Genomic DNA, 20753 nt, shown 5'->3' on the forward strand with positions numbered 1-20753 from the left:
ATACTACATAACTAGAAAATATATTTTCTTTCCCTTAAAAAATTAATAAAAACTAAAAATATTTTTCTTTTGCGTAAATTAACTTTTATTTTTTAATATGAATAGAGTTCAGTTGGGACTTTGTCATTGGATAACATTGAATAATTCATAAATTGCTGAAACATTTGTACTACTTTCATAGGAAATAACCTGTAAAAGGAAGGGGGAAAAAACACAATTACTTCTTTTATTTAATTCATTTATTTATTTTTAAGTGAAATAATTTGTACTGACCCAGAAATGCGAATGATGAATTCTATACGAGAAGGTATAAATATATTTCTTTTATTTCTTAATATAGCGTCGATCATTTTTGTTGCTGTATAATCTGGCTTTAATATTGGTAGAATGTGAGGAAATCTGAAAGAAAAAAATTAAATACAATTAAAATTTGTTTTTCCCCAATATAAAACCTAAACAAGACGATGATTTTTGATATTTAATGTCATTTAGTATTTGCACTAAAAAGTTTTATATTTGTTTTTATAGTAATAATTGAAGAAATAACTTCATTGTGTAAATTTATTTACTAGTGTCCATCAGTTGTCGAGCGGAAAAATCTACTGAACACTGGTTGTGAGTTTGCATCCGACCATGTGGAGTTTTCCGGGTTTTCTTCGAGTATCTACATCTAGCATCTAAATAGGGACCAATTTCCCCATAGAAAGTCCTTCTAAGAGGCATTCCTCTTGGCGGATCGTCCATGTGTTGTTATATCTCATCGAACCAAATTTGCTTATTATAAATTGAATGTGATAAAAAGTAAAAATAAATAATTATTAAAAGAATTGATGGAATAAGGCCACGCAACATATGGACGATCTGCCGAGGGGCGTATCTTCCGGAAAGACTTTCTATGAGAAAGTGGCCTTTATCTAAGTGTTAGATACGTGAAGAAAACCCGATGTCGGAAGCAAGACAGACTTAACGGTACGAAGCACTATAGTGCGGTGCCAGACACAGTACAAAAAAACCTTGCCTGCCAGATACAGAACACTAACGTGTTAATGACGATTTTACTCGTTATTAACATTTACAATGTTTTTTTATTATTATAAAACTCATCTCTATCCACAAAATTAAGCTTTTTGCCATTTTATAATACAGTAATACCCCGAACTTACGCGATAGGTGGGACCAAGCGATTACCGCGTAAGTGGGGGTATAATTTCGCATATAAATACATACAAATTATTTTTAATTTGGGCCGGAGACTGAAGAAAGCAATAATTTAGAAAAAAATGTTTAATAAAATCTTAAATAATACATATGTATAACAAATTATATTATTAAAATCGTAAACCGAAGTTATTTTGATGTAGAAGGCTTCATAAAATCTAACAAATTCGTCTGACGGCTCAAAAATTTTTTTTTCTCCCGCAAAATTTCCTCGTAGCATGCTAAGAATTTTTTTATTTCTCGTTTTGTAGAAGAAATGCGCTCTTCGTTAGAGTCTATATTTTATAAAATTTGTAACCACTTTTCAATTAAACTCAGGCCTTTTGTCAAGTTTACACAGCTTCTAGAATTTTTTCTTTACCTTTTATAATTGTTCTGACCGTCGATTCCGGTAGATCAAACTTCTTTGCCAATTCACAAATTTTCATTTTTATATCGAAGTCTTTAATAATGTTAACTTTACATTCCAAAGATAAAGTTTTTCTTTTCTTATTTGGTGCAGAAGAATCAGTTCTACTTCGTTTGGATGACATAGTAGTGTCTCTCAAGTCTCCGTAGATATAACAAACACAGAAATAAATAACACAAAATAAACTGTAGCTATGCGTCGATTCCGCGCGACATGTCCGAACATGTAAGCTGAACAATAGTGAGGGGGGAGTGAGTAATCAAGAGTTGCGTGGCGCTTAAATAAAAGATTTAAAAATCGCGTAACTCCGGGTTCGCGTAAGTCGGAGTAGCGTAAGTCGAGGTATTACTGCAATTAAAAATATAAAATGTTTTGTTTAGCGAAATATCGCAACGGATGGCGCCACCAAATATTGCCGGGAAAGTTGAGCAACTCGTTGCTGATTTTTTATGGAGAGATGCATTTCGGATTTTCCGCTTTTTCTTCCGTCTCCCTACTTTAAAGGATACATAATCATATTATCTTGTCACCAATTAAATTTACAATAAATAATGGTTACCTTTATTTGTGGTTTGGTTTTACCCGACAATCGTAACAAATTAAAAAATATTACACTATCAGGATAAAACAATGATTTATATCAGCATCTACCCTGTAAAAATTTATTACTAACAACTAACTAATAAAACTTTAACTGTTAATGTAAGTTACATTTATTTTCTGTACACACTTATTTATTTATTATTAAAATCGATTCAATATTATGTTTATCCATTGAATTTTTACGGTTACTTATCATTTTAGCAATACTTAAGAATCCTTTAAAAACAGAGACCGAAGAGGGACTAGACGATCCAAAATGTAGTGTATTTCATATAAATTTTTAAACATTTTAATAAATTAAAATTCGTTTCAACTTTAACATGGATTAATCGATGAACTCTTATAAACATGCAGTTTTTATCAGAATACAAATAGCTACTTAAAGTCAGCTTCCAACAAAGGAGATTACATACTGTAATTGGAAATTTGATTGGGATTGTAAAGTCCTGCGTTTGGAAATTTTAGACTTTTTTAAAGCGGATAATAAAAAATTCAATTAAAATTATATACTTTGGACTCTTAACACTACACTGCAATTGAGTTTCTAGCCTAATGGCAAGCTCATACATGTCGGACATCTGTAACCCAGACTTTATCGTCTTTAACGCCTCTTTCTCTGAGATACTTAGAAACAGATTTTGATAGATAATTTTTGAATGCTTCGCAATAATTGGAATTTTTCATTGATTTGATAGCCACTTCACTTATTTTCACTAAAATTCTTGGGAAAGTGAAACCTCCCGACTAATGGCACGGTACAAACTGTTTTCATCACCAATAATTCTCTCAATTTTGTTTTGGTTCAGGAATCCTTAAAATTTTGCATCTTGAACTCATCCACTTACTATTTGTTGGGATGAAATCTTCTTATGGTATTGAAGAGTGACTTATAGGAAGTATCGAAATACTGAGAAGAACCATCATAATATGCAAGTATATTGGAGTTTTGTGATGCTATGTGTAGGAATGATGTATTGTGATGGTTAGCTTTTAGCTCGTATAAGAGATGTTTCTCTATTTGTTCATGTAAAGTTTTAAGCTTGATCCGTTCGGAAAAACCTAAATGTTTCTTGAAAGAATAGATACTTTGTCGTAATGAAACATAGAAATAAAAATTCTACTGCCGTTCCTAAACTAATATCAGACATATGAAGAAAACTAACGGAAACTTGGTTTTAACTAACGGATTGACAATGAAAACTGCATCAATTGTACAGCACACGGTAGTTATTGTTAAAGTGAGAGTAGATAGAATCTGAACAGACCACAATCTTAATTGGTGATTACCTTAAAGACTGTCCATAAATGACGTCCACACTGGAAGGCAGGGAGGGGGTTATGACAAGTCCGACAAAGAGGAAGAGATGAATTGAATTCAATGTACAGTACGTCCGTTTTATTTCATTAACTTTTACACAATTTATACATTTTATTATGCATAAAGTGATAAAGATTCTGAGGGTGGTTGAGTTTTGATGGACATCTGAAGGATGGAGAGGGTTATGGAAACTTGGACAAACTGGGACAAGAGGGGAAAGGGGAGTAAAAATTCTAGAAAAATGTGGACGTAATTTACGGACAGCCCCTTGATGATAACATGGAGAAGAGAATTATGAATAAAAAGCAATAGTTACTTTACATGTCACCAGGTGGCGTTGGTATGATAAAACAAAGAAATTTAAGTTGAACAAACAAGCTTTGTTTTACAAAGCAAGATTCTCAATTTCTGAACAATTAGTATGAAAAATCTGCTGGAAATGTATCAATAATATAGCATGGTCCCACAGCTGCTTGAAGCATGTCTTCAGTGCAACATGTTACGGGCTGTCCATAAATTACGTCTGCATTTTTCTTAAAATTTTTACTCCCCTCCCTGTCTTGTTCCACTTTGTCCAAGTTTCCATAACCCCCTCCCCTCTTCGGACGTCCAACAAAACTCAATCCCCGTTAAAACCTTTATCACTTTATGAATACCATAAGTAGAAAGGAAACATTACAGAAATTTTGAAATAAATATAATGTATAAACTGTATAAAATTTAATGAAATAAACGGACGTCCACCAAAGCTCACCTCCTCCTTTTCCCTTGTCCCACTTGTTGTAACCCCCTCCCCCTTTCAGTGTGGACATCATTTATGGGCAGCCCCTAATGTTATCTTTGTCTGCAGTTCAGCAAATGATTGAACATTACCTTGGTAAACTCAGCTTTTCAACTAACCTCATAATTAGTTCTCTACTGGGACCTTGGTTGTTTTTTAACCATTTAAATTTTTCAGGAAATTCTTCTTATTCTGGCAAATCCCACAAATTCCTTAAAAATTTAGCTTTTCCTTATTTTGTGTTAAGTCAAGAAATTTTGCTAATAAAAGTAAAATTAACTCATAAATCGGCAGAACACATTTGTATTTATTAATTTTAATGCTTACTTATTATTTATTTAAGTTTTGTTTGTTATGGCATGTCACAGATTGTCAATAATCAATATAAATTTGTTGAAGGACACTGAAAATTCTTTATTTGTCAGAATCTGTAATATCTTGCATAACTGTGCTGATGCTGTCTTAATTTGTCACCATGCTCAGTAGCTTCAGTAACTACATTACACCAGTTTGTGCAAATTGTGCAAGTGTATATATATATATACACTTGAACAAATTGCACAAACTGTTATTGCACTTGCACTGTTATATATATATATATATATATAACAGCTCCATAAACCTGATTACTAATTAAAGCAAAAGGAACTGCCAAATTATCAGGCTATATAATAAGACTAATTAAATGATTAGATACAAATTATTGTTGTTGTAATCAGTTTTCAATGAAACTTCAAGCAATTTTTTACTTCTGAAAATTTCCATGCAATTCAAAGATAATTTGTTAGTACATATTTTACACAGCAATATGATTATTATTATTATTATTATTTTTTGCCTATTATGAAGATTGCAGAATATATTAAATTACTTAAGAAATGGAAAATTATATCACTCCTTTCTAGGATAATTTATTTTATAATGTATTCCAAATATAATTAATTATTTTCCAGGATCCTGAGACACAGTTCACTTTTTATTTGAAATACTGGGATAAACAAAAGACTGGGGAATGAGAAACCTACCCATAACCAAAAGTTATGTGGGTTTAGGCCAGGGAACATGGTGAATAAGCATTAGAAAATATCCTAGAAATTAACCTTGTCCTCTTCACCAATTTCTCCAAATGACATAACAACACTTCAGAAAAATCCATCAATCCAAGATTTTAGCATGATATTAAACATTACAAACTCTAACAGCTGATTGAAGAGACAACGTTTAGATGCTGACGACAATTTAGAGATCGTCTAGACCAGAAAAATTTCATTGCAGAGATGGCGTTTCTCGCTTGCCACAGTTTAGACAGCGACTATAAACAAGTTATTTGATCTACTTTCTAGACTTCCTCGATAGCAAGGCTGTGTTCAGTAACGCAGAATTCTTGCTAAGTATAGTTAAGCTGCAATGTTGAACTCGTTTCTAGTTACTGCTTAGCTCCTCCCACCACTAGAATTCTAGCTAGTTCAGTCAACTTCCTTTATCTGTGCTAACTTCTACTAGTGACATCATTGTTTTTGTCTCATTATACGATTTGCAAGATGGTTGCTCGTGTTGGACTAAACATATTTTATTATAACAATTACAATCCTATTCTCTCATTCAAATCATAAACTCATTCTAAAATGACTTTAAAATGTAAAATTATCATACGTCGGTATAACAGATTCCGAATACATTTTAACGGAAGACAATGGTCCATTTCGCTGATTACAATTAATAATTGCTTCATTAATTTTATCATGATCTGACGCAACTTTCATTTGAATAATTGTATTGGTTACTTCATATTGTGATTAAAAATTGAAAAGATTAATGCCAATGAAACTAATCAATTTAGGTTAGAAGATTTAATATATTTGAAAAAAGTTTTTTGTTTACCAGCAAATATTTTATAAATATATATATATAATGAAATGTCATCAGAATTAGCATTCTCCAAAATATGCAAAGTTGATGATGATGATAAACAACAATAACTATATACAGACACCATAACGAGACAGTCTTGGGCTCAGGCATTCTAATGAATGACCTTAGCCAGAATCACATTGATAAAACTATCAATACATCAAACTTCTGTCTGGCTCAGAGATGCCTTTTTTAGAGTTGTTTGTTTTGTTAGTTACAGCAACGCGACACAATGCAACCACTAGGCGATCTGCCTAGGGGTGATGCCTTCCAAGAGGTCTTTTAAGGGTAACTGGTCCCTATTTAGGCATTAAAAACATGGAGAAAACCTGGAAAAGCCCAGCTCCATGTGGCCAGCTCATCCTGGAAAGGTCAGAATTCACAACCAAACTACCAGTGTTCAGGGAATGGAACTGCTTGGCCACTGGTGGGCTGCCTTTTTAAAGAGCGAGATGGAAGAGTTCGTGATTTCTGTACAAGACCAGATCATAAATATAAAAAAACCACAGAAAGCACATTTTAAAAAGCACAATGGTGGTACTTGTAGAAAATATCACATCATATACAAAAGTATACAACATATCCTATCAATCTGCAAGCTTTCAGACATTAATGTATTTACATTACATAACCAAGTAGAAAATATAATGAAAAGCTTTCACACAAACACAAACTATTACACACACCCAGCCACCTTACTATAAATACACACTATGAACAGTTTTAGAAAACAGCATACACAAAATATACTATGATCAAGTCATAATGACAGACAAAACTCATTATAACAGACCAGAATTACAGTAATTGACAAATGAAACAAAACAAGCAATTATTTATTGTGACATTGTCACAATGCCAAGCTGCAATTTTTTATGATATTTTTAATTTATTTAATTTAAAATATGCACTCTCCACCACAAATTAGTACACTAGTGGCTTGCCCCTGTACATCATACTTTCCTTTAACAATAGAGTTGTGCTAGTCATCTATTAACTGCTTTCAGGAGAAAAGTTTTAAATTGAAATAACATAACTTCCAGTTTGCATCAGAAGTTTGTATATAGTTAATTGAGATATCCTGCCTCTAAGGTTTCCATATCTGGTCTCAGATTTTATCTACTAACTCCATTCTCAAGATTACGAAAAGACGAATGGATGGATGACAGTGGGAATTTATAAGTCTACAATTTTTTCAAATTGCATCCAATCACGTAGATCAGAATAGCTATTACACACATCAAAAATTCAGAAAACACTAAAACTCAACTGCAAAATAAAATGCCTGTGGAAAATGGATGACATACTTACCACCTCACATTAGCATAATACCATGTACTGTACATTACATAAAAGTCTAGAAACATTAGGCTTTAACAACAGTACATACATCATACTATGGAAAGTAGCTATACTAAACACATGCAACATAAGAAATTCTTAAACACAGAAATATACAAATAGCACTAAACAAAACATCAACTTTTTCTGGAGCCTTGATCTTAGTCCAGCATACCATTAGGCATCAGTATCAACTGAATTCATCAATAACATAATAATTATCATTAATACATCTTAGTTATTGGAACATTTAAAAATTGTATATGTCCTTTTAATATAAGGGTCAACAAAACTAAAATTTCTATTAATTGTAATCTTATATGCTTACCCTGCTTAATGTTATCAGTCGGTTATTAAGTTAATATACATAAATCCTAAAATAATTATATATATAGTAAAATCAATTTATTATAAACATTTGTTACCTTGTTAATGGCCGTTGACTTAACCCAGTATCCATTGCTAGTGGATAAACAGTACTAAGATGAATACAATGATCTTTCTTTAACAAGATTAATTCTTCTTCTAGAGAATTCATTAAACCACAAATACCAAATTTGGAAGCACTAATGTAAACAATAAAATTTTAGTTAGCATCTTTGAATTAGTATTAATTTATTTATTCTAGGTTGGAACAACTGCTCTAAATATATATATAATCATCTAGAGCAGTGGCACCAACCTAGAATATATTGTTTTTCAAACTTTCTACCAGTGATCAGTAAAAAATTTCTTTTTTACACACAATTCTTTAATCACCAAAATAAATAAATAATAATTCAACATACATAATAATAAGTATAAAGAATATTTATTTATTACAAGCACTGATATGTGTAAATATAATTCACACATATCAATGACTAAATTATTAATACTTGTTAAGCCACATTTACAAATTAAGCTCAAAATTAGCAATAAAAATATTTTGCTTATCCTAAAACGTCTATTTTTATTAAAATTTTAATATTATTTTATCAATCAGTTTCTTTGGATTATAATTTGTATGGACTATTAGAATATCTTCAACTGTTCAAAAATTTGTGTCAAAAATCCTCAACCAATAGTTGAGAAACACCAAGCTAGATAATTTTTTATATGTATTGACACACTAAATATATATGAAAAAATATATTTGTATAGAATGATTTATTTAAAATAATAATAATTAGAAACACAACTAACCATCCGTAAATCCATATATATGCATATGTGTATGGTATATACATACATCGAGTGATGTATCTATCCTTCAGAATGTTTTCTATAGGTTTTAGTGTTTATGACCTGATCTTGAATGGCAACCATAAACCCCTCTGTCTCTCCAAACAGGCAATCCTTAGGCAGCCAGTAGTTTGATGCAGTTTTGTTAACATAGTCCTGAGCTAGGTCATAGGCATGCCTGCCATAAAGTGCTTTTTGGGACCATGACTGCTTAATGATGTCTATGTTATTTATGTGCTGAGCTATGTCCAGTTGGTCAGAGTATAAGTTTAATGGTGTGTTGTTACTGTCTGCCAGAGTTCTAGCTTTATGTAATCTTTATGTTTCTTGTAGAAAAATTCCAGCAGTATCTATATTTGTTTGCAGTAGAGGTTAGTAATATTAATCAAGCCATAGCCACCTTCTTTACAAAGAAGAGTTAGTCTTTCTATGGATGATTTTGGGTAATAATGTTTATGCTTAGTAAGTGTTGTTCTTGTTTTCCTTTGGAGTTGCTAGAGTCTGTATGTGTCCAGTGTTTAACTCCAAAAGGATAAGTGAGTACAGGGAAAACATATATATTAATTGCTTTAATAGCATGTTTTGCATTTAGGTGTGTTCTTAATACTACATTTAATCAGTTCTGGTATTTGAGTGTTAATCTTTGTTTTATCTGTGCATATTCTGTAAGTTTGGCCTGCTGGAATCCTAAATATTTGTAAAACTCACCCTCTTCTATAGACTCAATAATATCTCTACTTCTGAGTACAAAGTCTCCTTTCTTCATAACTTCTTTTTTCAATGTGGACTTCTTGGCATTTGTCTAGACCAGCGTTTCTCTACCTGAGGGTTGTGGTGATATTAAAGGGGGGGGTCGCTAGACAATAATGAAATCATTTTATGAGAAAAAATGATTTATTATAAACTTATAAACATTTTACTTACAATAGGTACACATGTAAAGAAAAGAAATTAATGTAATGGTTGCATTTGTTTTTCATTTAAAATTTTCTCCATACGTGGATCAAATTACAAAGAGCACGTACACATCAAGTTGGAACTTGTAAATTGCTCATGTATGTACACATCATACATGCATGTTCATACCCATTGCTATAAACGCAGCATAAAAATAATAGGAATAGTTGTATTACATTTTTTATACTGTCGGTATTTTCTTAATGTATAAAATTAGTGCGATGTGATTATATAATATTTTAGAAAATTTACATTTATAATTAGTCAAAATTCAATTAGTAATAGTAAGGCTTACTGTTATTATTCCTTTGGGTGGGGGGTTGCAAAATATTAATTTTATTTATATTTACTACTTGGGAGTTGCAGAGCTAAGAAGGTTGAGAATCACTGATCTAGACCAAACTCCATTTATGCATCCATTTGAGTATGTGTGTGTAATTTGTAAGAAATGACGAAACTGTTCCTGAGTGAATAAGTAAAGTTTGATATCATCCATGTGCAATACATGAGGTGCAATAATGTGAACAATGTTGTTTTGTTGTGTCTGATGTAACCATATTGTGTTCTATTCAATGTCTTAGATAAAGGGTTAAGTCAAGGCAGAACCAAAGAGGACTCAAGGAATTTCCTTGAAAAATTCTTCACTTGATGTATGTTTGATTTATTTTTATCTGAGTGTTATGGAAGATGTAATGTTGTTTTCCAGTGAAGCATGGTAAAACAATGAAACTAATGAGTTGAGGATGTATTTTGTAGATACATAGTATGTGCAACAGCCAAATGTGTGAGACACTATGTGCTTTTTTGTAATTGATGTATCCAATGCTTATGTAATTGCCATAGATAGGAAAGAGTCAATGAGTAGTTTTTTGCAACCTTTCTAGTTTCTACAGCAGCCTTTTTGATGTTCTGTAAGAATGATGTGTTTGCCAATATGATTATATATTTTTTCACAATGCAAGAGGTAAGAATCTTGTAAAGTGTTGGAAGACAAATAATTGGTCTGTACTGTGCTGGGTCTTTGGTGTTGTTTTTGGGTTTCATGTAGTTGATGTTCTTCATAAGAAAATTTGCATGTCTTGTGGATTGTTGATGATATGCATTAAATGTTTAGTTAGTTCCTGGTACAGGGATGTGACTTTTCTATCAGAGACTGTAAATGTTATCTACACTGAGTGTTGTCCAGTTGTGTACTTTCCGAATTGTATAATGGATGTCTTGTGCATTTATTTCAACACAATGAATACTAGATGTGTTCTGCATCTCTTTGATCTCCTCTCTGATCCAGTTTGCATCAGTATTGTTCATGACAGCAATGCTCTTCTCGACCAATAATTTGTGAGTTTTTCTTCAGTTAGCATGCCATTGTGTTGGGAATCAGTAGTGGATTTGGTATTAATTTGTCTTTACAAGAGTTTTTCACTGTGAATACTTTAATTTTGTTGTTTCCATACAGAGCAAATTTTATATTGTTTGAGTCATTGTGTTTTAATTTTCTTCAAAATTTTTTAGTTATTTCATTAATTTAGGTGTTGTTTTGTTATTAGAATATTGTGTCAGCTTTCCTAGTTTCTGTCTAATATTATTTATTTGTGTTTTTATTCTATGCCAAGCAGGCTTCTGAAGGATTTTTGATTTGCATTTGCAGTTTTAGTCCATGTAGGTTACTACTGTGACTGCACCAGTATAGAGTAGTGTGTGGATTTCTGAGAGTGTAGAAATAGAAAGAATGCAAACTGGTAAAATGTAAGTGTTCACATAGTATAGAGTTTTCCATACTAGTTTAGAAGTAATGATTTTGGGAATGTGTTGTGTAGGATCAGTGTCTGTATATTTAGTGAGTGATTCCTGATAAGAAAAGAGAGAGTATGAATTAAACCTGAATCTATTTCTGGCAATATTGTTAGCATCAGTATTAATAGTGGTGGTAGGAACAGCATTGTCAGAGCATGCATCTTGATGATCCTATAGGATTATGTGATCATTGTTGATGTTGGGAGTACTTGTTTATTGATTTAATTATTCTGCAATTTGTTGTTTGTAGTATAAGGTTGTTATGTATAATTGTTCTTTTTTGATCAACAACCTTTCGTACAGTGACTGTGAGATGACCATATTGTTATGATATGATAGCAGTTACCTGTTTTGACTTTTGTAATGATTAATAAGTATGGGTGATAAACTTGTTCAGTTCTGATGTCCATTTCACTACTGGTATGGTTTACCTGCCTTAGTGGTCTGTAGTTGGATTGCCTTAGAAACATCAAGGTTAGGCTGGTTTTCCACTAGTGTGGGCATTGCAATAGCCATACTTTGAACAGTGCTGCCTTCATCACTGGTGGCCAAGGGAGACTGACATTTTTCGAATGCAAGCCTCTGACTAACTCACAGAAATGGACCTTGTTAACCTGGATGATGTAAGTAGTAGTCAAATGAGTAGCACTAATCACAAAATTCCCATAGGATAACATGTATGAGTAGCACTAATCACAAAAATTTTAAATCTCGTACGATAACATGTATGATTAGTGCTACTCATTTGACTACTACTGATGTACAGGGTGGGGCAGAAAGGATGGATGTTTTTGAAATGGCTACAACTCACCACCAGGTGGAGTGACAGATGTGTGGCAGGTAGCGTGAAAGTAGTGAGGTCTTAGCATTGTCTTTTCAGTTGAAGGCATGGAGCAATAGATGATAGAACACCATGTGTTTGTGTATGACTGAGGAAACAGTTGTACCCAAAGGGGATTGCTCAGTTGTACATATCTGATGGGAATACATTTCCGCATCCTTGCATACGATGGAAACGTATTCCCATCAGACGTGTGTGGTTTCAACAGGATGAGGCAACAGCCCATACAGCTAGAGCATCAATTGATGTTATTTGATTGTCGGTACGACAATATTCACACCAAAGACTGTATAAACGTTGCAAAAAGTTCACTGAGTTCAGCGTTATATCCACGTTTGCTTGTCGCAAGTACTTTTGACGAACCTTACTGTCGTCGTCTTCAGGCAAGTTCGTAAATTTGCCGAAAAACTTTAAAAAGAAACAAATTGATGCAGAATGGAATGCATAAAGCTTTACCAAAGCCGTTACGAACGTAAATTAAAAATTCAAAAAACATTAGAAAGCCGATCGAGCATCTAGCTCTACGACTAGCGAGGCAGTGCATGCGCAGACCTGCGCTTACGCTAATTGTATATTAGATAACGCTAAAGCGCGTTTAAACGCTTGAATAACGTGACCCAAATATTGGGCAGCTCAAGAGTGGGAGTGTTGCATGCTTCTAACGTGGTGGTAAGGAGGGATTCCCAGATGAAAACTGTTTTTCTATCATTGCAGCACTTGAGCATATGCGCTTGCGACCATAGCGGATTGAAACCCTGTTCGAGAGCCTTTTTTGCTAGCTCTGTGGTGTGCCTACCCCTCACCACATCGTCCTGCTGCTCGGCGAGGCGGCTGACAAGCATTCTGGTGGTGGCCCCGATATATCGTGTGCTTATTCCCGTTGCTAGATTTTCCAGTGGAACAGCATAGACCCCCGATTTCTCGAGCGTGGAGAGCTTGTCTCTGTCGTTACACAGAAGCTTGCGCAAGTTTGGAAGTGGAGCTAATGGCAGTACCAGGTTGCGCTTCCTAAATATTCTGCAGATACGTACAGAGAGGGGTCCGAGGTATGGCAACGATGCTTGCATCACCGAAACCTCCCTCTTGCTGCTTAGCGTGGTGCTAGGAAACAACGATTTCTTTACCCTACTGAGCACATGTGTAAATTTTGCACGCGAGAAGCCAGCCGTGCGTACTGCCAAACTGATGTTATCTAACTCGATGTTGGCCAGCTCCTGTGTAGAGGAAAGCAAAAATGCCCTTCTTATGAGGGAGGCAATGGCTGCGTTGACATATCGAGAAGGCTGAAAGGCCTCTGCTGGGATGATATACGGAGCTATGTTGGCCTTGTGGTGTACCGAAAACTGTAGGCCTTCCGGGGACTTACATATACGCAGGTCTAAGAACGTAATTGCATCGTCGTTCTCTTTCTCCCAGGTAAAATTAATAGAAGGGTATATGCTTGAGAGATGTTGCTTAAAGGTAAGAAAAGCCTCCTCTGTGTCATCCCACGCTACTAAGATATCGTCTACATAGCGTAGATACAAGCACGGGTAGCGGATAGCAAGTGGGGAATTGAACGTTCTACGCTCTATCTCTCTCATGACGAGTTCCGCTAAGATGGCAGATAAAGGGGAACCCATGGGCACCCCTTGCTTTTGTAAATAAATTCTCTGGTTGAAACGGAAGTAGTTATACTCAGTGACAAAAACGAGCGCATCTCGTAAGTCAAGTACCTGCTGGATGCTGAAGCCGTTTTTTAATAGGAGAGCGTTAGCCAGCATTATGGCCTCAAAGGTGGGTACAGAAGGGTATAAAGAAACTACATCTAACTTGTAGAAGGTGTAGGCGTCGTGTGGTAGAGCTCCGATGCTTGACACAATGGTGGACTTGGCGATGACAGAGGAGGGAGTGACGTGTGGGGAATCCGGAACTATGGCACGGAGAAATTTAGCGAGTGCTTTCTCTAAATAGTAGGTGGGATGAGACCGCTTATTTACTAGCGGGCGTAGCGGCCAATTTGCTTATACTGGCGCTTGCGTATCGCAGATGCGGGAGAAACGAGCTCCTGGAATGAATCGCGATTTCAGGAGGACCGATTGGAATTTGGAGTTGGGACTGGTCGCGATCGTCTAGGGAACGCGGCCCGCCTCCTCTAGCGCTCTTAAAGTTGCGAACGAGCGTAAATCTCGGTCGTAATTTACGCTTTTCCGTCGACGGGGATTCTCGGAACGGCGTCGCCGAGCGCGTCCTGCACGAAGACAGCGACGGTCAGGACGAGGTGCCGGCAAATCGAAGTCGGCTATGTGCGTCGTGGTTCTTATGCAAATCAGCACTATGCGACGGAAAGGAGCATGCGTGGGGGGACCCGTAGCAAGCGCAGCTCGCTACGGGTGTGGTGGGCGGGAAGTCCGGCCGCCGAGATGTTAGGACGTGTTTGAATCGGGCTCCTGGAACCGCCGGCGATTGCGGGCTTTCTGAGAGGTTTCGATGGTGTCTGATCGTCGGGTTACATTCGGCCGAGTGGGCCGTCGCCCTTCGCACTTTCCGGGGTCTCTTACGAACGCTCAATCATGCTTTTTTGGAGGATTTTCTCCTGGACGGCGGCCGGGGTCAACGACCTTGTCCTGCCTAGCCGTACTGATTGGAATACAGATGTGATTTTTTTAAAAACATTCGTCCTTTCTGCCCCATCCTGTACACGCCAGTAATACACTTGAATTGTGCTTAATCTGAGCATTAAGCAAAGACTCCTTAATTTCAGAATCCCACGGTTGTGTGACATAATAACTAAAGAATTACACAATCAAAATTCATGAAATTTTCAAAATAACTTATTTATATATATAAGATGACCAATTTCTACCAAAAACTATATTCAAGTGGTTAAATAAAATATTATAAAGTTCTTAGTTCTTGAACCAATGGTGTTTTTTTTCTACATATGCATGTTATTTAAGGTAAAAAGGCATGTGTAAATAGTTTCCAAAATTCTTATTAGTGAATTTCTTTTACAATGCTTTCAATTTCTATTGTTTTTTCTGAATTTATTTTTCTGGATTTTGATCTCAGTGTTTATTTATCTCCATACTCTATCAAGATTTCATATCAAGGAATCAACTTGATCTAAAGGTAAATTGTTTAATACTATTTAGTTTGTTTAATTATTCTATTTTTGCTTTGTTTTTTAAAAATAAAGATGCCTGAAATAAAAATAAAAAAATCTGCTAAGACAAGGTAGCAAGAATGTGAAACATTAACGATAAGAAGGAAGGCAAATTTATCTCCATCAGATATAGAAAAATTTAAAGATTTCATAAGATTATTTCCTATATTCAACCTGGTTACATCATAAAACAAATCATTCCTTGCACAAAGTAATAGATTGGTTGCAAACATTTCTGCAGAACATAATAGCATTTTTGCAAAAAAAGCATAAGATAAATAAACAAGCTCAAGGCTTGCAATCAGTATTATATCTATCTATTGCTTGTTGCATAATGCTGAGAAAAAAAATGTATGAGTTGCTGGCCTAGTAAACGGATCTCTTGGAACGTTTGTTGAACATTCTGTACAGAGAAGGAAAGAGACCAGCTTCATTACCACTGGAAATAAAATTCAATTAAGTATATGAGACCGACCATAAGAAATGAAACATTTCCTCTACTTCTTATGCAAGCAAAATGGAAGAATAACAATGTGGATTGAACAAGAAGACAATTTACAATCTCAATCACATACTCATTGACCATACACAAAGATCATGAACTAACATTGAAAAAAGCAGTAATCAACATAGGAGAAAAAGAAAATGTTGCTGGACTATCAAATTTGTATACTGTTTCTGATATGAAATTTCTTCATAATTACTGTTATGAAAATAAACAAAATATAAGAAATTTTCCAGAAAATTATCTGGATTCATGTCTGTTTCTCAAATGAAAATTAACCCAAAAAAATAATATTTTACTCATATAATAAATGAATCTAATGTGTGGATCCAATGCAAACATTAACCAATTACAAAAATACAATTTTCCCTTAAGTTCTTATTTATATAAATGATTTATGTATTAATTTTTATAATTTACATACTATTAACATTTTGCATAATATATTTAATTTTTATTCTTGTTTCCCTAATATAGATTAGGAAATTCTTAAAATACATATTTTAATTGGAATATTTTTCTTTATTTTTTTCCCTTTTTGATACTAAATTTTAAGAAATGAAAAGAAATTATGCATTGATCATTCATTTTTACTTTTAGTTTTCTTTCAGAAATTTTTTTATTACCTGTAGTCAGTCATATTGATGCATCCACGACATCCAGCAATGGAAGAGACTGCCACAATATGGCCATGTTCTAACTCTAACATTTGAGGAAGGAATTCTCTTACTGTCTATAAAACGTAATAGAATAATTTATCTCTTTAAATATAAAACAACATAATTCCTTATAATAATTCAAAATGCAGTTTAAATTTACTAATGCTGAAATTATGAAATAACTAGATTAGATACCCAGAAATGAGAGAGAAGGTTTACTTCCACTGTTCTCCTTATCTGTTGATTATTGAGACTAAGCAATGGATGTCCTTGTAATATACCGGCATTATTAATAAGTATAGTAACATCTCCAACTTCTCGTCTGACACGCTGAGCTAAAATTTTGACCTGTTTTTCATTTGTAACATCACATTGGTAGCTGAATGCTATTCCATTTTTCAATTTAATTTCTTTAGCAACTGCATTATTCCATTCCTATTAAAAAGCAAATAATCATATAATTAGTAGTTATTATTTATGAATAAAATCATGTTTTCAACTGCCTACCTCAACTGCAGTTTCAAATACAATGCAAGAGAAAAAATTTTATAATATTCCTAAATGATAAAAATGCCTTTATTTTAATGCAAATATTTTTATTATTTGCTATTTTATGATATTTCAGTTTTAACAATATCATAAAAATTACACAGACCATGCAGATGCAAATTATAATAGTAATAATTACAATTCAAATTGTTAAAGATTTATTTAAACTTTTAATAATAGCTTAATTTTTCCTTTTACTTCTGAATCATCATCATCATCATAACAATTACAAATCTACATATTTATAAATTTACTTATACAATTAAAATTAATTGAAAATAGTAATAATGAAAATAAAATGAATCTGTTACAGGAAAAAATTAAATTATACAAGGTGTGTCTGAAAAGTTCAGTGAATGGTCTCATAAAATAAAGGAAACAAGAGCTACAAACAAAATACTTTTACAGGCATTCAAAGTAATCGCCATTAGTGACAACACACATTTGACATCGGTTGTACAGCTGCTGGAAGCTGTGAGCAAATGCTTCTTTCAGATTCACACAAAGCACAGTTGTCACACGTTGTTGGATCTGCGCAATGTCAGAAAAGCATAGGCCTTTCAGACGGGGAACAAGAAGAAATCTGCAGGTGCCAGATCTGGAGAATATGGAGAGTGTTGAAGAACTGTCACCTGGCATGTAGCGAGGAAGTGCCATAATGTTCACATGTTGCTTCATTTCGCAGTGACACTCCTTCTCACATTGACTGCATTGCATTGTTTGCTGAGCGCACTTCTGATTAACTGTCGTGATTTCGACACTAGGGGCACTAGTTGGCAAGTCTCTCACTATGTCTGCGTGAGTGCAACATCCTAACCAGCATGGTTATTCAACTATGGGACCATTCACCGAACTTTTCAGATGCACCTTGTATATCAAATGCTTTTTTATAGCATCTTTTGCACTTTTCATCAAGATACAATACAAGCATACTCTTGGTTGTTTTATAATCCAATGATGAATGGAAAAAATGCTCAAAAGATTCTATAATATAAATGAATTTATTTGAATAATGAACTAACTCCATAACATACATAAATGAAACATTTTCTCTTTGCTTACAGGAGTCACTAATAGTTACTAATAGTCCTTTATAGCAAGGAAAGTTTAAGTGCTTTCAGGTGCTTAGCCCTTTATAACAAGAAAAGTTTTTTAGTGACTTTGTTCTTTACTATATCATAGTCATCTTTACTTATTCTTTACAAAGGACTATGTCACTGCTAATGCAATCATTTATAGCAAACAACAAGGAGAGTTAAATGATGAATCATTTTAGAATGAGAATAAACACAATTAGATCTGAATTTTGAAGAGGTATTTCACAGTAGAACATTCAAATTAGAATTTGGTTAATTTTTTGGATTCTGAAGATGGGCAGATAAAGTCCAAAAGGAAAGATTTTTCAATAACTTCTGTAAGCAGAATGGTACTAAATTTATTCATATATGCAAATCTTCTGATGTGTGATTCACGATTAAGATAATTTTAATTTGAATTTAAAATGATTCCAAAAACAAAACATGTTTTGTGAAAGATGTTTAATTTAATAATAATATTTTAAAAAATTAAAGTCTTATTAGTATTTACATTGAATTTTCCAAAACATTGTTAAAGTTTCGACTAATTACTGCATCTTTAACATTAGGATTTTAGAAGAACATTGTTTTCAAATCAGTTAATGGGTCATCCTCAGGTTTCGAAAGTCAAAATTGGCATTCTTCTAAAATCCCACTGTTAAAGGTACAGAAATTAGTCCAGTAAGTTATCATGAAGTACAAGTACAAGTATGCTATATCATCTTCATAATTAATATTTTCCTTATATTCATATTATCTACATTTTAATGATTATATCTTATATTAAATTTTCTTTACCAAGAACAACACATCTGGATTTTTATAACAGAATCTAGATATTAAACTATCATACACATATAACAATTCAAAACAAAACACTAAAAACTTTTGTGATGCTCACTTATTTATTTTAATAACTTGCAAGTAGGAACCAAGGATTATACATGGTATCCTTGGACTGGATTAATAGTTTTCAATTATTATTATTATTTTTTAAATTAGAAAACACTAAATAAAATATATTTATGTTGAACACGAGCTATTCTTTAAAATAGTTGTGATTTAACAGAAGAGCAAACATTACAATGAATTATAAGTTGTAATTTGAATATCCTGTCAGGTTAGAGTATAGATTAACAGACTTTCAGCCTTGTAATAAAGTAATTGAAAAATGACAACACTATTTTATAAGTACACTATAATATTACTATGCAGTATATGTATTTGGTTCATATGAAATAAGACAATATTTTATCCTACCTGGTTAATATCCCATAGGACAACGATCGCTCCCAACTTTGAAAACTGTAAGGCTAATTCTTTTCCCAAACCATGTGCCGATCCGGTAATCAAGACGATTTCATCATTTACCGATTTTCTCGCAGTGGGAACGACGAATCTTATTAAACCACGAATTGTAATTAAGAAGGATTTAAAAAGTAAGTCAATAACTTCGAATATTAAAGCGAATGCATCTCTCAGACCCATCTCAGATGCTCGATAGCCAACGTGTAACGCAAGTTGCCAAGTTTCAGGATGAACCTTTCGGAGTAATGACCTTCGAAGTTTATGACCTATATTTACTTCCTTGATTGTTATTTGTTTACAAAATGGATATACGAAATATAATATTTTAAATATGGTGTAACTTGAAGTTCGTTCGCGTAATTTCGATTGAGTTAATGATAATAAGTCGATAAGATTATAACGAAATATATTTGGAAAATTTCCAGCTTAAAAATATTAATTTATGCATCATTTTAAGATTAAAACATAACTAAATTCAGATCTAAATTTATGTTTAATATATAACTTCATGTAATACAATATGTTATGGACAAAGCGATGAATAATGACCAACAAAATCGGGCATTGTAATAAATTTCAATAATTTATCAAATTGACCGGTCATTATGAATACTGCTATCAACTAGTCTGGCAAAGTGATAAGTGTTCCCAACCGTTCGTAAATAAATGTTGCTATATTTTAAAATAAAAGTCTTTGATTTCGCCACAGATATTTTGAAAAGTCGCTACTTTGTCGCTACTCAATAAACAACAAATTTCCAAATCGCAGAAAGGCTTTATTACACATCTACTTGACTTAAATACCGGTTAACTTAATACAAATTTATTAGCTTTATTACAAAACAAATTTATTGATGCAATAGAAGAAAGGTTGTACACATAATAGTTGTGTTAAAAATCAATTAACAATAAATAATTGAATTGTTAACAACATGAACAATAATATAATTATAATACATATGTAGCAAAAATAGAAAAATGAAAAATAATAATAGGTTTTAAAACAAAATTCAATCGGTGTCGCTTTCGTTTTTTTTAAATGAATACTGTGCATAGTTTTGTTAATTTTTTAAAATGTTCTTGAGTAATTTCGTAATTAGTACAACACGAATTT

General features: G+C 33.2%; 1 protein-coding gene across 1 annotated transcript; it reads right to left on the reverse strand.

Moving 5' to 3' along the window:
- On the reverse strand, positions 1 to 20024 carry LOC136974525 (17-beta-hydroxysteroid dehydrogenase 13-like). The gene is made up of 6 exons (XM_067269428.1): positions 19592 to 20024; positions 16902 to 17141; positions 16674 to 16780; positions 8007 to 8147; positions 274 to 399; positions 1 to 189 (listed from the first exon to the last, which is right to left on the reverse strand). The coding sequence occupies exons 1-6, from the start codon at positions 19817 to 19819 to the stop codon at positions 93 to 95; spliced, it is 939 nt and encodes a 312-aa protein (XP_067125529.1). The 5' UTR covers positions 19820 to 20024; the 3' UTR covers positions 1 to 92.
- Positions 20025 to 20753: the final 729 nt, after the last annotated feature.

Source organism: Centruroides vittatus, unplaced genomic scaffold (genome assembly GCF_030686945.1).
Source record: "Centruroides vittatus isolate TY-2023 unplaced genomic scaffold, ASM3068694v2 contig_350, whole genome shotgun sequence".
NCBI classification, from domain to species: domain Eukaryota; kingdom Metazoa; phylum Arthropoda; class Arachnida; order Scorpiones; family Buthidae; genus Centruroides; species Centruroides vittatus.

Excerpts from the sequence above, each read along its gene's own strand:
- LOC136974525 (XM_067269428.1), bottom strand. The coding sequence starts at position 19,819 with ATGGGTCTGAGAGATGCATTCGCTTTAATATTCGAAGTTATTGACTTA. Across the intron at positions 400-8,006 it reads AGTCAACGGCCATTAACAAG|ATTTCCTCACATTCTACCAA; the intron begins GTAACAAATGTT and ends TTTTTCTTTCAG. Across the intron at positions 190-273 it reads TTCATCATTCGCATTTCTGG|GTTATTTCCTATGAAAGTAG; the intron begins GTCAGTACAAAT and ends TTCCTTTTACAG.